The 15,062-nt window shown below is 53.0% G+C and overlaps 1 protein-coding gene across 2 annotated transcripts; it reads right to left on the reverse strand.

Moving 5' to 3' along the window:
* Window positions 1-86: 86 nt before the first annotated feature.
* TXLNA (taxilin alpha) lies at window positions 87-14,543 on the reverse strand. 2 transcript variants are annotated; one of them, XM_080800460.1, is made up of 11 exons: window positions 14,442-14,543; window positions 13,660-13,869; window positions 12,672-13,010; window positions 11,114-11,205; window positions 8,482-8,652; window positions 6,997-7,191; window positions 6,237-6,356; window positions 5,937-6,011; window positions 5,123-5,215; window positions 4,668-4,763; window positions 87-3,520 (listed from the first exon to the last, which is right to left on the reverse strand). In XM_080800460.1, the coding sequence occupies exons 2-11, from the start codon at window positions 13,835-13,837 to the stop codon at window positions 3,194-3,196; spliced, it is 1,686 nt and encodes a 561-aa protein (XP_080656586.1). In that variant the 5' UTR covers window positions 13,838-13,869; window positions 14,442-14,543; the 3' UTR covers window positions 87-3,193. The 2 variants fall into 2 exon arrangements, with proteins under 2 accessions (XP_080656586.1, XP_080656585.1); XM_080800459.1 differs by having other exon boundaries at window positions 12,651-13,010.
* Between the last annotated feature and the right edge of the window lie 519 nt (window positions 14,544-15,062).

Here is a 15,062-nt window from a genome sequence, read left to right on the forward strand (position 1 = left end):
CCTGATACAGCACAGCCAAAGGCTCCGGAGCGGGTCCAGATGAGTGATGGCTAGATGGATCCAGAAGCACCAAATGACCACAGAGGTCAGGAGAGAAACCAGTAAGGCAACAGACTCTTTATTTAATGTGGTTTAAAATACATCAAAATCAAGTCCCTGGCTGTTGTGAATACCAAAAGGAGACAAAAAAAAAAAGCTGTCAGCACAGCTTTAAAACAAACCTGGGTGGCCAGGTTGGGCCATATGGGAAGCAGTTACAGGGACATAAGGTAGCACCCCTCCCCCAGGCAGGTGCCTGGCTGTCCCTGGGGTGACCACCTCTGTGCTGCTCAGGTGGGAGGGCTGGGGCAGCAGCTGGAGTCAGTTCAGCAGGCTTTGGCCCTCCCCCCCAGCCACCAGGGCAGTTCCACTGGCCTCTGGGTCAGCCCTCAGCAGGGCCACTGTGATGGGAGCAGTGGAGTGGAAATAACCATCTTCACAGACAGAACATTCTCTTACAGAAAGTGCCTGAGCTCAGCCCATGGTCCAAAAACCTCATGGAAAACAAAATTAAAACAAAGTGCTGCTGATACCTCTCAAGAATCTGGTGTACGTGAGGCTCTCAGCTGGACAAGGTCCAGAACACAAATTACTGTCAGCAGGGCCAAGGGCTCTGGGCGGCGAGCCTCACCAGCAATGGTCCCCTGGAGGAAGCACGAGCAATCTTAAGAATCCAACACAGCTCTTGGTCCTAAAACTGAGGTCATGTGCACGGGACCTGCCCTGGAAGAGGAAGGCATTGGCCTTCATCCAGTTAGGCCACCTTCCCTGCATGGGGCCCAGGCTCATGGCTGGCGAGGGCAGCGCCCAGGCACCTGGGCGGACTTTGGAAAGCAGAACAAGCAGAGCAGCTGTAGTGATTAGTGTGATTTGGTCAATGGAGAGAAGAGGGACAGGAAGCGGGAAAAAGGGATCCTCATCCGTAGGCTGACCCGGACACCTAGACATGGCTGGAGCTGAAAGCAAAGGTTCTACTCGCCCAGGGACTGGATACAGGATCCGGAAGCCTGGCTGGGCCACCTTGCTCACTGCAGCCCCACAGTAACTAGACCGGTTCTCTGGGGGTGGCTGTGCCGTACAGCTGGGACCCTCCACACCGCCACACTGGGCTCCCACAGCCAGCCCCGCAACCCCACCGGCTCTATGAGGTAGCTGAAGCAAGGCAATCGCACGGGCTACTGCAGGCCTCCTGCTCTTTCAACCAGACAGGCAGAAGCTTGCTCTTCCCTGCGCTTCCAGAGCCCAGCAAACCCTGCGTGGGGCTGGCAGTTCTTGTGTGTCTCAGACTGACACAGGGGCTGGGAGGGTGGGGCGAGGAAGGCCTTACTGGGCAAGGAAAAGGCAGGGCCAGGGACCACTCCAGAGGGCAAGATCTTAGGGAAACACTTCTCCACAGGAGAGCAGGATATACCAGGGACTAGCGGGAAATACTCAGAGGCCAATCGATGGTAGCTGCCACAGGGGCAGCGGAACAATGGTGTGCCGTTCATCTCCCATCTCTGGTCTAAGTTGTAACATGTTTCAGGAGCCCTTCGCACTCTTCGTGAACCTGTTTATGGAAGGGACTGAAATGAAAGGCATGGAGAGCGGGCTGGGAGTTGAAGATGAAGGGACCTGCAGGACACTGAACTAGCTTCAAGGAAATTCAGCAAGAAACAAAAGCTCCCCCATGCCGTGCCTCCTGGTCCACGGCTCCCTCGGCTACACTGAAGCCAAGGCCCAGGTAGAGGTAGGGTGTATTACCTCAAGCCCAGCGGAGCCCAGCTTCCCAACCCATGCCTCATTCTGTTGTTCCAGACAATTCTTCCGTACGGACTGGTGAATACCCTGGCAAGTATGCAACCAGTAGAACCTTCAGGCCAAAGTACCAAGTACTGGGGTGTGAGGGGGCCACCAGACCCAAACACGTCAGCCGTTCTGTGGATTTCTGAGGCTCATCAATCATCAAGTCTCACTCTGTCCCTCAGGTGTCAGACAAGAGCTGGGGGCTCCCACACAGGAAGTGAGATGTCAAGGACATACTTTAGCGTATTCCTTAGGCAATGGAACCAGGGCAAATCTCAAGGATTGCACATTAAGGGTGGGGTCAGAAGCAGAAAGATTCCTAAATGCCAAGGGGACAGTTGGGCACAGGGCCCAGCAACCGCCGCATGGAGACAGCGGTGATGGGCATCAGCAGTGGCCTCCCAGGACTGAAACACACAGGCAAGCTTGTGGTAAAACCATCAGACGCCCTTCCCTTCCTCCTAACTGCAATCCAATTTCACCAAACAGGAAAGCTCAGCACCAACGTGGCAAAGATACCAGGTGGGGTGGTGAGGCTGGGGTGCACTGGAGGCCAACTGTGCCAGCACCCCTCCTCCTTCCTCAGATCAATACACACACTGTCATGTGCAAAACAAACAAAAAACACAAAAAACAGAAACCTTCAGAAAGCATCCTTTGGGTGGTCTCGTCAATCATTTGTGCAGGCTAGAGAGGCACCTGTGAATGATAAGGCTACTGAGAAGCATTGCCGGCCTGGTCCTGGCACCACCTGAGGGCTCCCTAACCGTGTACCAGCCCACAGCCACTTTCTCCAGGTCCCCCGTCCAGAACAGGACAGCAGTTGGATCCCCAGCTCTGCGGGCCCTGCCCAGGGACCCCCTTCTCCAGGTTGAGAGAAGTAAAGGAGCCTCCAGGGCAGCCAGGAGAGCCAGAGTTGCCCAAGCCCTGCTAACAAGGGAAACGCAGTCAAGGCCCAAGTGTGTCACTTGTCACAAGCCCTGAAGGGCGGGGGGTGGGGGGGGAGGGTGTCTGAGCCTCAATCAGGCAGGGGAAGGCTCAAGTCACTTGTCCTGCCAGCTCACTGGGACAGCAGCTACAAATGGCAGCTCCTCTTTGAGACTCTTCAGCTCAGAGAAGAGCCAGTGACTTGACCGGTATACACCCCCACCTCCAGTGGAAGCCCATGTTCCGCAGAGAGAGAGGAATGTAGGAGGCCTTGCACATAAGCCGTATGTAAGTAAAACTGACCCACAGAATCCAAAACTGCAAAGTGTCAGATGTCAGCCAGGTCGGAGCACCCTGGGCCTCAGCACCGGACTGCTGAGCGATGGGAGCCCTGCCTGGGCTGTTCGCTCCCTTCCCAGCACGCCCCCCCGTGCCAGGTTCCCTAGGCGGTGGTGGAGGTGGGCTCCTGGGGCCCCACTTGGCTAGGTGTTTCTGTGCTCGCTGCTCCTGGGCAGCAAGGAGCTTCTGAGACCCTTGGGGAGCTCGGTGACTGGGCCCCAGGACGCTCACAACCCTGCTCCCTGGAGGTGGTTGTGGCCTCTGGTCTTCGCTCAGGGCCGCTGTCAGGGAGGGAGCCCTGGCCACCAGCACTCAGGTCCTGTACCCTTTTGTTCAGGTCGTTGCGCTCTGTCTGCAGTGCCCGGCACAACTTCTCCAGCCGCTGGATTTTCACCTGGAGGCCCTCCAGCTCTTTGTCCCGGAGTGTTTTCTAGGGAAAGAAATGGGGCCTTACTGCCACGCCATCAACCCCTGAAGGCAGAGTCATGTGGTAGAAAACATCACACTTGAATGACACCGGGGGCAGACCGGAGCCCAAAGCTGGTCCCTTCCTAGTGAAACAGCCATGATGTGCCAAGACCTGCTGCTGGCACGGGGTACTGCAGTGCAGAGAAGGGCGTGGCTTGAAGACAACGAATTTCTCCATTTATCCACCAGATGACACAAAGTCTGACCTGGCTTTTGGAGCGTATTTCCTTATCTGTTAAAATGGACTATGAGGGCACCTGGGTGGGTCAGTTGGTTAAGCATCCAACTCTTGATCTGGACTCAGGTCAGGATCTCAGGGTTGCAAGACGGAGCCCGTCAGGTTCTGTGCTCAGCAAGGAGCCTGCCTGAGATTCTCTCCTCTCCCCTCTGCTCACACACGTGCCTGCACACAGTCTCTTTCTCTCAAATAAATAAATCTTTTTTTTTTTAAGGTTTTATTTATTTGAGAGTGCATGCACGTGTGCACAAGGGTGGGGCGGGGGGAGAGCGACAGAGAGAAAAGCAAACACCCTGCTGAGTGGGGAGCTCAACTCGGGGCGATCCCAGGACTCCGAGACGATGACCTGAACCTAAGTAAGATGTCAGATGTTTTACCAACTGAGCCACTCAGGTGCCCCTAGGCAAATAAATCTTTAAGAAAAAAAAAAGGGACTGCTGACATCAACTTCACAGATCTTGAGAAGGTTCAATGAACTGGCATTACCTAAGACAGTCAGAAGGGTCTAGTATATAGTAGCTACTCCAGCAATTAATTCCTTTCTTCTGCATCTCAGACCATGAAATCAAATTACCTAAGATTCTCTGCATATGAACCGTATGCATCACTGGTACCCCTTGGTTTTTTGGTTCTTGAATTTCCCATTTGTTCTCTTTGCTTCTACTCCAGACCTACCACTGGGCTCACCATCTCCCATGGGGCAATAGTTGGCGATGCCTTTGGACTCGGACAGATAGACACACGAGTCCCAGCTCCATCTCATGCCAGCTGCGTGACTTACTGGTGGAGTGTAGAGGGGAGGGCCCAACACTCCAAAACTGCAACCCCGTCCGCCGCCTCTCCCCCCAGCTGCAGAGCACACTCAGCCCACCTCCTCGGCCATCTCAAGCAGGGCCTTGTTGCTGCTCTCCCACCGGGACCGGTACATGGTGGTTTCTTTCTCCAGCTTCTTGATCTTCTTAGTCATCTGGATTATGGGACAGACAGAAGGAAATGGTCAGGTGGCCAGACCATCTGTGTATCCGTGTCTCCAAGACGGGGAGCAGTCCCAAGGGGGCAAGGTATTACAGTGCCTCCGGTGCAATCGCAGGACATCGCAAGGTGGATGCCACCACCACCAACAGGGAATGACAAGGCTGCCCCTTCTCTAGGACAACCTGGAGGACGCACAGGTCAGTGATGCTTCCTTCAGAGGCGGGGTGAGGCTCTGATCCCTCCTTACAGGCCATCCTTGGTATCAATCACAGTTCGTGGAAACAGCTCCCCAGGAGGCACCCCAGGGGCGGGGTCCTCCCCTGCAGCCACACCCAGCCTGGACACTGTTACCTTCTCCATCTCCTGTTTGAATGTGGTGAACACCTCACTGCTTTTGGAAAGAGTGTTCTGGAATTCCTCAAACTTCTCTGTGTATAGGGCCAGCTGGGTGAGGAAGAAGCCCAGAGATAAGATTAGGCCTCTCTGGAGGGCACTTCTGGTTAGCACAGTCAGACCCATCCTTGGACCTCTGACCCAACAATTCTATTGAGTTGCCATTTTTCTTTTTTTAAACAATTATATTTATTTCACAAAGAGAGTGAGAGAGCACAAGCAGGGGAGTAGGAGGCAGAGGGAGAGGGAGAAGCAGGCTCCCTGTTCAGCAGGAAGCCTGACTCGGGGCTCGATCCCAGGACCCTGGGATCATGACCTGAGCCAAAGGCAGATGCTTAACTGACTGAGCCACCCAGGCACCCAAGATACCATTTTTCTTTAAAACAAAACAGTAACTATGTATTTGGAAGGACAGAATCCAAAATGTTAAGCTTAGAAAGCAGGATTTGGGATGACTTATATTTTGCCTCTATATGTGTTTTCAAACTTTTCTTCTAAAATTAAGTACAATTAATGTAATTAAAAACAGCCGTTCCATCCCTGCCTCCTCAAAAGCTGCACGACACTTGCAACTAGGAACAAAGTCCTTCAAGCTCACCTAGCCACCTGGTCACCACCACAGCAGCTGGGCGGGTCCAGAAAGAACAAAGGCTCAGCAAGGTCACACAGCAGTCAAGGTGGTCCTAGAATGAGGGTCCCCATTTCCCTCCCCCAGGATGGGGCCCAGCAAGCGGACCTCAGAGGCACAGGATCAGGACCCATTCTGTCTCACCTGCTGCTTCAGGTGGGTCTCCTGCTGCTTCATCAGCTCGCACATCCTCTGGGACTCCACTGCCTCTTTGAGGAGCTATTTCCAAGACAGGACCCCAGATCCTGTCAGAAGCCCCTGAGGGGCCGTTTGGCCTTTTTTAGCCGTACGCCCCAGGACCCACTGAAGCGTCCTGCTCTCTGACTGAAGCAGCGTCCTGGTCCGGCCAGGAAGCAACCCCTCCCTGACAAACTTGACTAAGAGCTGAGCCAGAACCCAACCCACCTCTTCCCAGACTCCCCACCCTCAGGGCCCGAGCCTCACAAAATCCTTCTCCCGCTGGTGCCTCTCCTCTGCCTCCTTCAGCATCTCCTGGGCCTGCTGGAGCTTGGCGTCCACTAGCTGCTGCTGCAGGTCCTTGTGTTTGAAGACTTTGTCGATATGCTGCAGCAAAGCGTGGTGGGAGGGCCACCTGTCAGCAGCTCCCTTTTGCAGGGAGGCCTGGGGGCTGCAGGGACGACCCATCTGCAGAGACCTGGGTCCCCTACCCAGCCTCCCATCTCATTCTGACACACTGGACTCCGCGTGTTCCACAGCACGGGGGCCCCATGTCTCTGGAAGCTCTACTTCCCAACCTCACCTTGTTTCTCTCCAGTCAGTCCTGGGTGTGCAAAGGGATGAAATCGGCTCCCAGAAAGCCAAGTAATAAATACACTCGAACCTCCGACCCCAGTAGATCACTCTGCGGGACTAACAACCCTCACTTTTGGAGCCCAACTCCCTTGTAAATGGGAAGAAAGGACAAAAGCGATACCTGCACCAACACAACAGCTTAGCCCCATTGGCAAAGATCTGCCCCATCTAGAGACCAAGACTGGATGTGCGAATTTCAAGGCAGTCCTAACTGCTGGAGGGGCCCTGGGAGCCAGAAGCAGGGGAGACAGCAGGAATGGGGAGGAGATGGTGGACTCGGTGGCTTCAGAGGTCAAAACAGCTGAGAAAAGGCACGTGGAGACTTCACCTACATTCTGGATCACAAAGGAAAGGTGGCCGGAGTGAGTGTTGGCCGGACGGGGCTCCTCACCTCCTCCCGGAGCTCGTACTGCTCGATCAGCTTCTTCAGCCTTTCTGCCAGCTCCATGTTCTCCTGGCGCAGCTTGGAGTTGCGTTCATTGTGCTGTTCCATCTGCAGCTGAATGTCATTCAGCGTCACCTGGAAGTGTGAGGTCACCTCCTTGCGCTTCTCCTCTTCCTCCCGGGCCCGCTGCACGCCTTCTTCCTGGGCAGAGAAGTCAGCCCTGGCTTCATCACCTGCAGCTCCCCAGTCAGGCAGGGTCTGTACCGACAACCCTCCCTGCTCTCAGAGTGAGGAGCAGCCAGGTTCCAAGATGTCACACAATGCGGGCCCCCAACGGACCCCGTGTCTATCAGGGAGAGATTCTCTCCCTAGAAAGATGCAGACGTACACTTAAGTGCCATTCTAGAGGAACCTGGATATCCCCAAGCCCATTCTTTCAGACTTCAGGTTAAGCAGTCTTGTTTCTGTGCTTTCATTTCTCACCTCTCCCCCTCCACTCCCAACTAGTTAAAATTCAGTAGTGGCCAGGTTGGTAAGACTATGCAGAATTAGGCATGCAGACACTATTGGTGGGAAAGCAATGTGGCACAATCTATGAGAATTTACAACGTAAATTTCACTTCTGAGGTTTATCCTACGGGTACATTGCGTACACTGAGCTGGGGATATATATGAGAACTTCCACTGTAGCTCTATGGATGCAGGAGTGTAAACTTAGGAACCACCCAGCAATTCCTTCACTAGGGCACTGATAAAATAAGGTACATGACTACAACAATGCTGTCAAACAGAATGAGACAGCCCTAACTAAACTGAGGGGAGACAGGTAGGCATTCTGGGAGTGAGAAGACGGGACAGGATGTGAAACGATACACAGTCAGCAGTTCCGTTTAAAGGACCCTGTGGAGAATCACGGACAGACACAGGTAAGTCTGTAGGCTGCACTTAAACTCACGTGTAAGAAGGTGTACTTCCAGTGGTTTCTGCTGGACACTGGGATTGAGAAGGGTGGGCAACTGTCACTTTTGATTTGCTATACTTTCGTCACCTTTGAATCCCTCATACCTTGTTTATAGTAAAGTTGAAATTTGTCAAACACCAACTAAAAATGAGCAAAACGCGTGGCAAAATACTATATATTTGTTGACCCAAATATGTAGAAAATAAAGGATCCCGAGGTCATAGCAGTGACTGGGCATTAACCAAACTGACCCCCCACCCAGGAGAAGCAGAACAAAGAGAAAAGACCCAGCATTCCAGACCAGAGCTGGGAGAGGAGCCACCCACCAGCTTTCTGAACAATACGGAAGCCCTGCCTCCTGGGCTCCCTTTGCACCTCAGTCCTCACCTTACCTGAAACAAGTACGGGGCAAGTGGTAACAAGCAGCTGCCTCCAAGGTAGGGTGTTCCTGGGGACATCTATATCTCTGCCAAAAGCCCACCAAAGAAAAGTGGAAGTCAAGGGAAGCCACGAGGCAGGAGCCAGCCCACCTTGAGGGAGCGGTTGTGGCGCTGCAGCTCACGACACAGGCTCTCCAGCTTGCTGCGGGCCAGCACGGCCTTGCTGTGCTCCCCGCGCAGGTGGTCCTTCTCCTGCACCAGCTGGCTCTGCTTCTTCTGCAGCAGCTTCATCTGCTTCTGCGAGTTCCGATGCTCCTCCAGCTGAGGACGGGGAACTTGAGTAAGTGCCCCACGGCGCTCTTCCTCAGGGACCCTTGCCCTCTCCCAACTCCAGCTGTCTATGTCGACAGCTCCCACTGGACACCGTGCGGGTGCTTTACACACTTCTCTGATAACCCCAAGGGCCCCAGTGCAAGGATACAGAAATGGGCACTTGGGACAAGCAGGGGTGCAGAGGCTGCAGACCCCAGCTTCTCTGTGCTGTGACACCAGAGACAAAGTTCGCAAGGCTCTCAACTCTTGGGACACTCATGACCTACGAGAAGACCCCCCTACCACACCTTCTTGTACTCAACAGACCCCCATCACTCCCGCTTGCTGCTCTGAGACTGAGCATCATTTCTCTCCTCAATGTGATTGCTGTTAACATTCTGGCCTTTTCATTACAGATAGATCTTAACCTCCTCCTCAGACCCTGCCCTCTCCTCCAGATCAGCTACCCTCCTGCAAGCCCATTCAACACGGATACAGTGCTACTCAATGATGTAATGACAACTCTTCCAGAGGCCACATTAAAAAGGTAGAAAGTAGATGAAACTGACCTAGTAAAATATTTACTTAATCTAATATCTGAATATTATAATATTCCACCTGAAATCAATGTAAAAACTTTTGAGTATTTTATTCTTTCCCCTTCCTTAGATATCTGAAATCCAGTGTGCACCTTAGGCTCAGAGCACATCCAAATTCAGACTACCCACATTTCAGCTAGTGGTTACTGTCTACTGACTAGTGGTTACTGTCCTGGACAGTCAGACCCAGATTTTGTCATTACCCAGAAGGACACACACCTCCATTATCTCATCCCAGGGCAGGACCACTATCAACTGTCATTCTAGCTCCTTCCCTCCAGTATCTGTGGTCCCAGAAAGTCTACCATATTGGACCTCCAGCCCAATGACCAACCATCCTTTTGCTTTCCTTAAACTCTCTTTTAAATAATCACTGACCTTCTCACCTGTCTTAGATTTCTTACACCCTTAGCTCTCTTGCCCCTTTCTACTAACAAAACTCCAACCCTGAAATACCAGCCTTATGATTCCTCTGTGCCAGCACTGAAGCAGACTTGCCTGAAGCATCTCACTTTAAGTTCATGACCACCCCTCTGGGGCAGACCCTTGTCTGCCACTTGGCCCAACTATATTCCTTATGTTATTCACAATCCTCTTCTAGAGAACTATTTCGTCCTTGTCCTCCTCCACTTCAACTCTCCTCTCTCCCAGCAACAACTATCTTTCTCATTTCCCTGAGAATGGAAGCAACCAGAGGCACAGGGGCACAAGCTCCACCTCTGCCCAACCACCTCCACCTGCCCTCTCCTGCAGCCACCAAGACTGAGCCGTGCTTCCTACCACAGCCCGCCCTCCCGCTCTGGCCCCTACCTCATCGTCTACTTGAGAACATCACTCTGGCGACTCAGCGCCTCCTCTCTTCATCAGTCTTTCCCTGTCTGGCTCATTCAGAAGGGGTGATATCTTTTTCACATCCTGTCCTTTATTTAATCATTATAATACCCCACTAGGCAGGTATGATTTCCCCAATTTTACAAAAGAGAAAAATTCCCTATAGGAGAATTCCAGCTAATACATGTGAATGGAGTGAAAGAAGTTAAAAATAAGTAGTCAGGAAACGACCCTCAGTGGAGAAACACATTCATTCAAATTCTGATGGCAACCTGACTAGGGAGGAACCTGGCTGGTCCCACCTGAACCCAGTGGACAATCTTCCATAACTAAAAGCGGGAGGAGCACACTGTGTTTCTCTACAGAGTACCACTTACGAGAAGCTCTTATCAAAAGAGATTAACTTGGATTGGATCAAGCTTCTAGAACTAATTTCCACTTTATCCACAGGAATCAAGGAGGTAAAAGAGTAAGTTATAAGTTAATACCACAAGCAAGAAAGTGAGGCATCCTACAGGACAACTCATCTGCAGTAAGTCAATGTCATGAGAAAAAGGTTAGCAGTAAGATGAAGACTGCTTTGGAATAAAAGGAAAAAAAGTTGTAAGGACACAATGCATTAAAAGGACTTCCTCTAAACCCTGATTTGACCAAACGACACTTTAAACAACCGGGGAGAGGTGTGTATTAGAGATTATCACATGATCAGCACCGATCATAAGTATGAGGACGGCGCTGTGCATTTCCATGTTTTGGGGAGATGCGCACTGAAGTACACAGGTGTGAGATGATGTGGTATCTGGGACTGGGGCCAGGAGCAGGGTTCTACCACTGGAATGTGAAGGGTCTCTTTTTATAGTTGGCCTGGAAGAGGCCAGCTGGGACCTGACTCCCCAAGTGACAGATGGGGGGGAAAAGGCTGAGAGAGAGGCTGAACAGTAAGTAAGCCACCCACCTGCCCCTGCACCCTCAACCCCATGCCAGGTGGCCTGCTGACTTTCCGAGGCAGGGTGGGTGCAAGGAGAAGGGGGAGAACTGACCAGTTCAGCATACTTCTTGCACAGAGCTGCCAGCTTCTCCTCTGGGGTGCTCAGCGTGTTCAATGTCTGCATCAGCAAGGTGATCTCCTTCCCTGCAAAGCAGAGGGAGCAAAAGCATGTACCCCCTTCTCTGGGGAATCTCCCCAGGCTTCGGCCCACTCTTAGCCCTGAGGCAGCCCTCCACCACTATACTTGATCTTGTTTGTTGAACTGGCTGCCACCCTGTCAAACTATGTGCTTCATGAGTGTGGCTGCCAACTCACTTCTGCCTACTGCTGTGGCCCCAGTGCCACCCAGTACTGTCCCTAGTGCCCACTGCAGAGGACATGCTCAACAAACCCTTGACAGACAAATGACTCAGGCTAGGTGGACACTCTGTGGTGAACACTGGGGGTAGGTGAAAAAAACTGCCTGCTCTACCAGCAGGAGAAAAAAAGACATCCCATTGGCCAATTAAGTGCTACTGTGTCGATGCAAGGAAGGCCCTTCTGAAAGAGAACAGATGCAAAAAAGGAACAGGTCTCGCTGGGAACGACTAAACTCTTGTCAAGAGAGGCAGCCAAACAGTGAACTTTATTTATTTGTTCCTTCCCAAACACTGAACTTTAAAATGACTACACCTTCCAATATTTCATCCCAAGATTAAGAAACAACAAAAACAAACACAAAACCCTCTTCCAATTAGGATGACCAGCAGAGGGTGCAGAAGTAAGGACTAAGACATGGGTATAATATCACTTAATTTTGATTCTTTAACACTCACACCAGGGCTCTCCCCCACCCCCAATAACTTTCTCTGTCTGTGCCTTAGTCAAAGGCTCTTCCTTCTGTCTCCCTGGAGGGCTGCTGTACATAGTACAGTACCAAGCTCCTGAAGTGTCAACCCCAAGAGGCTCGAAAAATCAGTGTGGAGACTGCAAGCACCAGCACACAGGCCAAATCCAACCCCACACGTGGGTTTTGTTTGGCTCCTAGCATGTAGTTGCCAACTGTTAAAAATCCAGAGAAATTTCATGTAACTCTGCATAAAAGAAAGGGGGGGGGAAGGCTGGCTGCACTTAGCCTGTAGTGTTACATGCTATCAGCATGCTGGGACCAGATGGCAATCACCCCTTTGGATGAAGAAGGCCACGTCTTGTCCGTATAGGGTCCCCTGTCTAATTTGGCTTGAGTCTTCAACCCTGGTCTAGTCCAAATCTAACTGCAGAGAAGTGAAAACTAAGGACCAGAAAGGAGAAAGGTCTTGCCCAAGTTCACAGAGCAGGTTAAAAAAAGTGCTGGCTGACACAGGAGCCCACTCAGGCCCCCTGCTCTCCATTTTTTCAAAGATGGATCAGGCTAGATTCCGGTTCCCATCTACTCCCAAGGCCAGAAGCCCCTGTGCAGTGAACAACCTACATTCCTCCGAGCCCACAACCCTGGCTTGTACCAAACTAATGTGACTTGCTGCTCTGAAGAGTAGTTTCCTCTGAATCCTGGCACAGCAGGTTAGCCCAAGGAATGTCAGGTCCAAACTCCCCTGCCTCACCAGCCTCACCAATAGCTGCCCTCTGCTCACCCAGACCCTTGGCTTTCTTCTTCTCCTGCGGCCTTCGATGATCTCGGTCTCCAACCTCGTCACTTGCCCGGATCTCATCTGTGCCCGGCTCCCCCTTGGAGGTCTCCTTCTCACCATTGACTACTGGGGTCTCTGGCTCAGGCTCCCCATTTCGTGAAGCATAGGTCCGGGACTTGTCTGTATCTTCGGGCTCAGCAGGCTCACCCTGTGCCCCATCCTCACCTGGGCCCCCCTGATTGTTGTCCACACAGTATGTACTCAGAATGTCTTCCAACTGGCGGCTCAGCTCCTCAGAGACATCACGGAGAGCCCCAGACTGAGCAGTTTTGGCCTGTGCTCCTACAGCAGGGCAGGATGAGGGGCAGAAGGAGAAACAAGATGGTTATTCCATTGGCTGGGATTTTTCAGGCCTCGAACTTACTCGTTCGGGTTAAATGCTGCCTACCTTCTTTAAGGCTCAGTTTATTCACCTATAAAAATGATATAATTACTTCCCACGACTGCCCACCACTTCTGTTGTGTGTGTGAAAGATATCAAGGAAATAAAGCATGCAGCACATAGGGATGGCGGCTTGTACCTGGAGCTCAACATCTAGTCCATCCCCTCCTCCTCCCTGCAAAAATCATTTCTGGCTATTAAAAAAGTTCCAGGAAAGCCTCTGATGTGAAGAGCAATTACCCACTGGTGAATGAGGCTTTCTAACCTGGGCTGGATGGCTGAGTGTCTTATTTGACTACCACCTCATTTAACCCTGTAAGAGCCTTCTCTCAAGACTTCCCTCCTGTGCTTAGAATGGGCGGCCCTATCAACACCCCCCACCCCGGGAAACGGGGATCGAGGGGTGGCACAGACTCAGCGCGGTCCTCCTCTCATCCTACGGTTCCTCCTTCCTTGGTAAACAGCGGCAGAAGCCTCTAACTCCAGAAGCCACCCAGGCGCACTGCAAACTCCTCCCCCTGCCCGCTGGAAAGCAGAGCTGGCACACACCCTCAGTCTTCCCCGGAGCCTGGCTGGAGGAACCTTCGGCTTCTGTCGCAGGAGCCGGCTGGCTGGGCCGCCCCTGGGTTCCCTCTGGTCCTGCTTCCGCTTGCCCCGGGTTGCTTTTTGGGTTGGAAGAGTTCCCCGACTGCTTGGCAGTCCCATTCTTTTTGTCTTGGTTCTTCATTGTGGTCCGCAACGCTAGGCTGGGAGCAGGTCCTATTAGACACAAGCACACTCGCTATTTTCCGGACTTCGAAATTCTTCACAGCTTGGAGCCGAAATCCCAATACCAGGTGCACAGAGCTTCTCAGAACACACTGGCCGGCCCTCACCGGAGGGAGCCAACAACGGTTCTGTCTCTGGCCGGTCAGGGAAGAACGGCGCGCCCAGGCAGGTTTTCGGGCGCCGCTCCAGAAGCGGGGCAGGCAAGGCCTCCCTTTTCTCCAAGCCGCTTCCCGGCACTACACGGCCCCCTCACCACAGGCAGAGCGCGGGATAGGCTCAGGGACCGAGACTGACGTGGCGAGACGCTGGGTTCTCATCCCTCCCCCGGCCCCCAGGCCCCACGTGGGCCCCCCCCACCCGCGCTGCCACCCACGCCCCGCGCGCCCTCCAGCCGCGCGCACCGCCCGCCCGCGCATGCGCACAGGCCCCAGTTCTGCCCCCCGCGCCCCCCCCCCCCCGGCCCGCGCCCTTGCGGAATCGCCGTGATTCCCCCCACTGGCCGAGAGCGTCCAGGCTCACAGACCTTCTGGTCACCTCGTCCGCCCACCCTTCGGGACACGCACCTCACCGCCGACCTCCCTTCAGCTTCGCCCGCTCTGGCCTCGCACCGGAAACCCTGGGTAACCGCTGCCGGCCGAGCCGCCTGCTCCTGCTGCAGCCAATCAATAGCCAGCGCTCTCGTGGGGCTTGCTGGGAAAGATGAAGCGAAGGCGGCCTCTCAGGCGGGTGAGTTGGGAAAGCGGGGGAGGGAAAGGACTACACCTCCCGGCATGCATCGGGGCTGACACCCCCGCCCCCAACTCCCAAGGTGCAATAGAAAGGACTTTAGTTCTGAGAGCCGGATACCCACAGGAGGTCTGAAAGGAGCTAGTCATTCTGCATAGATGCTCGAGTCCATCTCGTTCCTATCGTGCGGAACTTATGATTCGGGTCCAAAGCCCTGCGACTGGCTGTTCTCTCCTGCACGCCCCTACGTCTATGACTAGGAACTCTTGAGGACAAGGGATAGAATACTGGGCTGGGAATCAATTCCAGTCCTAACCTCATTGCTAATTTGCTGTGTGACCGGGCATTCTTTTCTCTCCCCGGGCCTCATTTTCCTTATTCAAATGAAAACTTCATATCAAGTTTTTTGAGCTCTAACAGTGGGCTTTCCCATCTACTAGCTTAACCCTCGTAACTAC

This window comes from Martes martes (genome assembly GCF_963455335.1).
Source record: "Martes martes genome assembly, chromosome: 4".
Classification (NCBI taxonomy): Eukaryota; Metazoa; Chordata; class Mammalia; order Carnivora; family Mustelidae; genus Martes; species Martes martes.

Bases quoted from the DNA above. Each gene is read 5' to 3' on its own strand.
- TXLNA (XM_080800459.1), bottom strand. From the start codon at position 13,837: ATGAAGAACCAAGACAAAAAGAATGGGACTGCCAAGCAGTCGGGGAAC. The intron at 13,011-13,659 runs GTGTGTGCCAGC...GCCCTGCTGTAG, and splicing joins GGCTCCGGGGAAGACTGAGG to GAGCACAGGCCAAAACTGCT. The intron at 5,216-5,936 runs GTGAGACAGAAT...TTCCTCACCCAG, and splicing joins AGACCCACCTGAAGCAGCAG to CTGGCCCTATACACAGAGAA.